Source organism: Lactuca serriola, chromosome 9 (genome assembly GCF_051521515.1).
Source record: "Lactuca serriola cultivar US96UC23 chromosome 9, Lser_US96UC23_V15, whole genome shotgun sequence".
Lineage (NCBI taxonomy): Eukaryota > Viridiplantae > Streptophyta > Magnoliopsida > Asterales > Asteraceae > Lactuca > Lactuca serriola.
In genome coordinates this window covers 47,397,602-47,405,979 of record NC_136416.1, presented here as the reverse complement: position 1 = coordinate 47,405,979, position 8,378 = coordinate 47,397,602, and the positions used below count along the sequence as shown (strand labels likewise).

General features: G+C 36.2%; 1 protein-coding gene across 1 annotated transcript; it reads left to right on the top strand.

Moving 5' to 3' along the window:
- The first annotated feature begins 3,133 nt into the window (after positions 1–3,133).
- Positions 3,134–6,681, top strand: LOC145073384 (protein S-acyltransferase 8-like). The gene is made up of 5 exons (XM_079019936.1): positions 3,134–3,559; positions 4,568–4,753; positions 4,835–5,140; positions 5,587–5,820; positions 5,987–6,681. The coding sequence occupies exons 1-5, from the start codon at positions 3,521–3,523 to the stop codon at positions 6,476–6,478; spliced, it is 1,257 nt and encodes a 418-aa protein (XP_078876062.1). The 5' UTR covers positions 3,134–3,520; the 3' UTR covers positions 6,479–6,681.
- Positions 6,682–8,378: the final 1,697 nt, after the last annotated feature.

Below are 8,378 nucleotides of genomic sequence, written 5' to 3'. Positions count from 1 at the left end.
AATAGGTGATGTGTGATAAAATGATGAGAGGCCTCAATGTTGATGTTGTTGATTCTGTCATCTAGCGGAGTATGGATGACGACCACAGACTCTTCTAGACAGTCCAGTGGAACATTAGCAGGCTCGCAACCTGTAGGTGTTTGTGAACGATGTGTTCACCGGTGTACTCTATCTCCCACGTGGTTGCCTTTAGGACATTTATTGTTAAGGAATCCCCTTAGCAGTAGTGTCCGTCCCGATGATGATCCTTAGACTAGGTCCATTATGATAGGTGTTTAGGGACGTAAAGTGAGGATAACGGGAACGGGTAATCGGGTTATTGTTGATTGATGAAATTAATAAACTTATTTATTGTGGGTTGAAAACCCTATGTGCTCACCAGGCTCCCAAGTCTGACCCATTCAATTTTATGTATTACAGGTAGTGGCGCTTGAGCATATATATGATGTTTGGATGAGGGATTACAGATATAAGCCTGTAGATATGAAATAATGTAGTAAGGCTTATATTGTACTGTTTATGCTTTTGATCTGTACGAACATGACATCCCAAGTCTTTTAATGAAATACATTTCTAGGGAATTGCTTTTGATAAATCTTTATCATATTTTGTTTTGGGACAAATTCCACAACACTTTTATTTAAAATGTTACTCTGATTTTTAAACAAAGCATAAACAAACCGGTCTTTTATGGCCGTGATTTTGGAGATGTCACATAGGTTAACGACTTTACAAGTAATAATGTGAAAACCCTTTTTATAAATAACAGATAAGTTTATAAAAAGATTCTTTGATTCCATAAAGTATACTTATCATTGTTTATAAGCTTATTTCCATGTTCTAAAAAGTTTCATGTTTTAAATACATTTGTAGAGGTAAGAAAGACATAATAAGAAATTTATATTTTAAAACACAAGATTCCTTGTGTTATACTTGTATTCCCCCCCCCCCCCCCCACCCTAAAACATTAAAAAGTTGAGAAAGATATGGGGGTATGAACTCACCTTGAGTGAGTGATTCGATTGAAGACTGAAGTAAAGGCGTTTGATTTACTAGTGAAGTCCCGAGCACAAACGGGTCCTAATTAACATATTATCACACATATATGTATATAGTTAGTGTATATAACTATAAAGGTGTTTAGGAAACAACCTAGGATGCAAGAATAACTCACCAAAAGAGTGTTAGAAGCAAGTTAGGAGGCTGAAATGGAGTTCACGGCCCTATGGAGTGATCACGGCCAAGAACACTTGAGTGTTCACGGCCCAAACATGAAGGGTTCACGACCCTATGAAGGGTTCACGGACCAAAGATGTGAAGAACACTTGAAGATCTTGTTGTTTGGCAAGTGTTTGAAGAACCTTTGTTGTATTCCAAGAAGATACAAAAGAAAAGGGAGGTTTAAGGGAAGAAAAGAATGTTCTTTAGGATGATACTTGAGAGAGAATGGAAGAGATTACGACCAAAAGAAGAAGAATGAAAGAAAAATGAAGTAAACTCATATATATGCGGTATAGTTCACGACCTAAGAAGGGTTCACGACCGTGAACCTCACTTGATGAGGTTTAAGGCCCGAATGTTATACTCCGAACTCGTTTTCCTTAGTGGTTCACTCACTAACACACAACCCTAAGTTATACTAGGCTTAGAAACCTATAAGTTTGACCTTTGGTTGTTGTGTTTGTCTTTACCATATAGAAATTTTAGGTTGTGACATGACAATAAAAAATTATTGCCACGAATGGTATCCATACGACCATATCTGAAATTTTGTTAGACATCAACCACCAAAGCAAGCCATCTTGTTCCTTTTACCTTGACATTTGTCGACTATTAACATGAAGAAAGGGAGGCTTCAAATTCATGGTTAGGAGAAGGAAGGATCAAAGATGCACATTATGGTTTCTTACATACACTTAGTCAATAATCTTACACTCCCTTTCTTATATACTTGCATTAATGAGAGTGTTTTATAGAAAGTCTTTCAAGCCATTAATAAAGTAACTCCAAACCAATTTAACTAAATATTGCTAATTACATTTTTTCGTTGCATTTATAAAAATTTAGATTTTAAAGCATAAAACTTTTCAAATTGATTGAAATTATGGAATATATTTGCTAGAATTACTAGGTTATTACAAGTTGTAGATGTATGAAATTAAAGTATATTCACACCTATAATGAGTTGATGCTATTACAAACGTTGTTTGAACCTATTGGGTTACATATAATGGGTTCATGCTACTACCAACGTTACATGAATCCATATGAACCCAAGAACCAAAAATCATTATAGGATGAGACTAGACCAAGTTGATAAGTAACGTGGTCCACACCCTTATCCTTATGAATGGAAATCTAGCACAATATGTGTGAGGCCTAGCCAATCCCGCCCTCTTACACCCTAAAGATTGATATTTAAGCACAACTTTGCACCATTCATACTCTATTTCTCTTACATGAAATTTAAAGCAAACCTAGGGTTTTAGAGAGCTTTTGAGGCACTTTACTCCATCTTGTGAGACGGATAAGATCTCTTAACTAAAATAACATTACATCATGACTATTTTGGCTTCTTGATTTTCATTTTATTGAACCTGAAAGTGTTATTGAATATAAGTAATTCATATTGTTGGATATTTAGCTTATTTTGGTTCAATTGTTAATATGGTTGATGGCCGGTGTGATTTACTAATCGTTATGATTGTCCATACACTATATTCCGCTACACCATTTAAGCAACTACAATGAACTTCTTTCCAAAAAAATACATTGCACTAATGTCATTAATATGTAGCTCCTAAGCCCAAAGATTAAACCATAATTTTGTAAATTCAAAATATTTCATAGTGAAAACTTATCGGAATGATCACAAACCAACATCGTAGATTAAACTAATTACCAAAATAAATGCCTTATCATATCATGACACTTCTACATGTCGATGATTTAATAAATAATCCGATGAGAAAAAGACAATTAATTGATTAAGCAAACATTGAAAAGGACAAATTTGTCATTTAAACCATTACAAAGGACAAATTAGACATTTTGAAGCCGTCCTTGATTTGTTTTGATTTGCAGATTGAATGCGACGTAAGAGAGATGGATTTTCTTTGTAAAAAGGTTAAGCTTCTCTAAGCTTTGACACAGACTGTTGTTGATGTGCACACAAAACAAACAAACAAACAGCTTCCTTCCTTCATTTCTTTTCTTTCCCCAATACAATACATTCCCCAATTTAAAAACCGCCATCTCTCTCTCTCTCTCTCTCTCTCTCTCTCTCTCTCTCTCTCAGATCCTAAACGACGACCTCCAAAAACCCTTTTGGTTTTTACCCTCTAATTCCATCTCTAGCCTCTTCAATCTACTTTTTTAATTTCTTTAATATATTTACACAGATTTGTCTCCTTGTGAGTCCTTCCGGAAATAGGATATTATGAGCTGTAATAAGCTCCTGATATTCGACTGTATACCCGCTTAATTGTCTTCTTCTGCCAATTGGGGTTTCCATTCTTACATGGCGAAGAGGGTCTACGAAGTCTGGAAAGGAAGAAATGTAAGATGTTTAACTTCTACTTCCCTTGCCTTTTATCATCTGGGTAAACTTTAGATTTGCAGCATATAATTACTCTCATATACTTGTTTCGTTGATTGGTTTACTTAGCCTCTTTCGTTTATTGTTATATTCCCTTAAATTGACCCTGTATGTAGCATTGTCATGCTTCTTCCCTTGTGTTATTGATTGAACCAACCTTGTCTTAGCACCTTGTTTAACTCAATTGTCTTTCAGTTTGACATATTAGGATGAAATGCTGATGAATATGTTAGTTTGTAAGCAAACTCATTGGAGATATAGTTGGAGCATGGAGGTAGGAAGACCTAATTTCTTGATAATAAAGAACTTGCACATTAAAACCTAGTAATAATGGCTTGTAGTACTCATACCCCAATCCATGTATTCTTATGTTCTTGCCATAATCTAAAGCCTAGGAAGCCATGACACCTCTTTGTCTTCCTGTAACTATAGGCCAGGGTTTCTACTATGAACAATCAGACGATGATGTCACTAGGCCCCCAACTAAAACTTGTCTTTTATAACTTCATTAAGACAAGTAGAAATGACATTGGCAATGTCAACTTGGAACATACTGATTACCACTAAGTGCTTGTTATAAGTCTTTTTCTGATACTTGGTTGAGCAAATTACTCTTCATCTTAATCTGCAAAAGATCTTTCTTTATGCACATATGATTGGTCCACACTGTGTTTGTATGATCATTCTAGAAACAGTTGAAGGAAGAAACACTCAGTTCTTAATAGAGCATATTAGTATCTTGAAACATACTAATACTACCTTTTAAGTAGTCACAGGCAAACCCATGTTTTTCTAAGTTCATGACATAATCTTATGATCAGGAAAATCATGGTGTAGCCTTTAGGCATTGTTACTTTGTAGGTATCTCATATCTGATTGCAGCCCTAAAATATAATAACAAAATGTGTAGCTCTACTAATGATAAAACTTATATCACAATTAACCCTTTTTAAAATCATACTTTTTCAGAAATTCTTTCTTGGAGGAAGGTTGATTTTTGGTCCAGATGCCAGGTCACTGCCTGCTACAGTATTGCTGATTATTGTCCCAGTTATAACTTTTTGTATATTTGTTGGAAGACATCTTCGCCATCAGTTTCCATCATACAATGCAGGATCCATAATCATTGTTGCAGCAATCCTCTTCACCATCTTTGTAATCACTCCTCTTTACTCTTTACCCTTCACCATTAAAATGATTTTTTTATTCATTTAAAAAAAAAAAATCTTTCTTTAGGTATTGGTCCTTCTCCTTCTTACATCAGCCCGGGACCCGGGAATCGTCCCCCGCAACTCACATCCACCAGAAGAAGAATTACGCTATGACAACTCAGCAGCACACGAAATAGGTGGAAGACAAACACCAAGTTTACAGTTCCCTCGAACCAAAGAAGTTATGGTCAACGGGATTTCTGTTAGGGTCAAATACTGTGACACTTGCATGCTTTACCGGCCCCCACGCTGCTCTCACTGTTCCGTTTGTAACAATTGTGTCGAACGCTTTGACCATCACTGCCCTTGGGTCGGTCAATGCATCGGAATGGTAAAATCTCAAAAACCCAAATACATATTTTATGTCATATCTTAACAACCAACTATTTCAAATGTCCTCATTTAGCCATTTTAGTTGATTTAATGTCTGTTAGGGTAACCAACTACTAATGTTATTTGAAATCCACCATTATGACCTGTTATAGCAGGTTTTAATTTTACCGGTTCTGAGTGATGATTTAATGTTGTCCACGTGGACAAAGTATATGCCAAATCATCACTCAAAACCGGTAAAATTAAAACCTGCTATAACATGTCATAATGGTGGATTTCAAATGACATTAATAGTTGGTTACCCTAACAGACATTAAAATGACTAAAATGGCTAAATGAGGACATATGAAATAGTTGGTTGCTAAGTTATGACATAAGCTATTTATTATTTCAAGATGCTTGAAGTGTTGACAACTGTACTTTTTTGTTTTTTGAATGTTGCAGAGGAATTATCGGTTCTTTTTTTTATTTGTGTCGTCTGCAACGATTCTTTGCGTATACGTATTCGCCATGTCAGCGTATTACATGAAGGTTTTAATGGATGATTACCAGAGTACGGTTTGGAGGGCAATGAAAGAGTCTCCCGCATCTGTGGCTCTCATGGCTTATTGTTTTATTTCACTGTGGTTTGTTGGTGGACTCACTGGGTTCCATCTCTACCTTATAAGTTCAAATCAGGTAACAATTTAATTTTGGTTCTTGTAATGATTTTGGTCCCTATACTAAGTAAAATGACTTTTTGGGACCAAAATTGCAAAAGTTAACTAAACTCAGGGACCAAAAGTGTAATTTACTCAATTTGAAATCTAATATTTGTAAAAAGTTGTAATTTTCTTGTTTTCAGACGACATATGAAAACTTCCGGTATAGAGCGGACAACAGGTACAATGTTTATAACCGGGGATGCGTAAACAACTTTCTAGAAGTTTTCTGCACGAAAATAAAACCCTCGCGGAACAAGTTCCGGGCGGCGGTGCAAGAAGAAGTGCAGCGGCCGCCACCTCCGGCCACCACCCGGGAGGTCGCCGGAGAGGAGCCAGGGCCTGAGGAGCGGCGGATGAAAGTGGAGGATGATCTTGATATCGGAGGAGATTTATTAAAGATTTCTCAACGCCATAACATTGAAGATATTGAATCAGCAGATATAAGAAGTAGAGGAAGTGATAATAATATTAATAATAATAATAACAATAATAATAATAATAATCATTGTTCGGAAGTTGAAATGGAGAGGCGTGGGCGTGCTTCTTCTTCGCCACCTGGAACTGGAAGACATTCGAGTTGGGATTTATCACCGGAAGTTGTTGCCATGAATTCAAAGGAACGCCACCAATGATGATTGATTACGATGACTCACACATTAGTAGGGCTACTTTAGGATTTTTTTTTTTTTGGTGGATTTGGATGAATTTGTGTGATGATGATTTGATTGGCTCCATTCTTTGTGTAAATAAGTACTTTTCAAGACTGTTTTTGATACTTTTGGGTTATGGTGTGTTATTATTGTTGAAGGCTTATTTGAATTTCTTTATAACCAAATCAGCTTTTTATGTGTTGTGTATGTTGGTTGCGATGTGTAGCCTGTAGGGCGTAGGCAACAATTTACATTAGAAATTCAGCAGACCATTAGATGATTGTTTCTAGTGGCCAGCCCATTAAAGTGAATGCAAAGTGGCCCAATAGGTTGTTACTTTTAAGTTTTAATATTGAGGAGGAATCAAGAAACTTTCGTTATCTCCTTTTTGTAAATTTTTTCTTTTCATTATGTGTAGTTAATCTCTTTAATCATAATATCGTGTTTTATATCAATTTGTTTTGGTTTGAATGTGAGGTGATTTGTATGGTTTTAGAATTATTTTGTGTTTGTGCAATCCTTGAATTTAAAGATCATCTTTACAATGTTTAGGGATTTGTATATGATGGTAAATAGCTCGTTGAGTCCCTTTTGATTTCATTCTAAGCTAATATGATCCTATGATCCAAACCACATGATTTATACGTATGAGTTTGTGGATTAGAATCGAAAATTCATTTGTTTTTAATGTTAGTTGTAATTTGGTTCTAAGAGCTTGTGTAGAATCATTTGCGATTAAGATGTAATTCAAGACCTTATTAGATTTATATATAATTAAGAATGATTTGGGTTATTAGAGCTTGTTAATATAACACCTAATTCAGGCAATCAATTCCTTTATACTTTTAGTTCGATTATAAATGTAAAACCATAGATTTTAAGACGATCATTATGTGAGGAAGGAAGCCTCACGACGTGACCATCGATGGGGAAACGTGTATCCAACTTTATGGGTCACGACGTGGCGAGTATGTAGTCATGACGTGACGGGCATCTGGGGTCAACCATAATTTCGTGTTTTGTGCCCTATAAAAGGGAAGTGAGGGGTTGGAGTTTGCACATCATCAACCTCCATCACCTCCTTCTCTGCCCTAAACCAACCTAGCCTCCATTGTTGATCTTAGAGCTCTTTTGGTGGTTTTAGCTCTTTGATGAAGAAGAAGGTTCCTTTGGTGCACTGTTTCAGCAATCAAGACTCCTCACCATCTTGTGTTGTTTCTAGACCTTTGTAAGTCATTGAGTCCTGGCCTTTCTTATTTAAGCAAGATCTAGGTTTTACTCACTTTTGTCCATGAATTGGTTGAGTTGAATGCACAAAATCCATAAAATTGGCAACTTTATGGATCTTTGAGGTCCTTTGATAAGCATAAGTCTCAGATCTAAAGTTTGGTGGTGGATTGGACTCCATGCATGATTTTTGGTCTCATTTTCCCTTTATTTTGATCTAGTTGGTGTTCAAGACATGCATACCTAAAAGGCTACGATTTTTATGGTCATTTAAGTTGGAGAAAGCCTTCAGGAAGGTTTGCTTTAAGGATTAAGAACTTAATGCTTTTAGCTGTCCAGATCAGGTTTTATGACGTGACGAGTTATGTGTCACGTTGTGACGATGAGCGTTTCCATGACTGTTTTGTCCTAACTCCGTCATGACATGACCCATGGGTGGCTACGCCGTGACAATCGGCTAGGGCTGACTTTATCATTGACTCTTGACCATGGTTGACTTTTGGTCAAACTAGGGCTTTAGGGTGTAGACTGAGAGGGTACTTTTTTTTTATTGTTGTTAGGTGTCTCAATGTGTCTGTCTACCCTGTGTGTGAGCTGTTTTGTTTTAGCTGCTATTCGTGAGGTGAGTTTTCTCACTATATCTACTTGTGTGGTA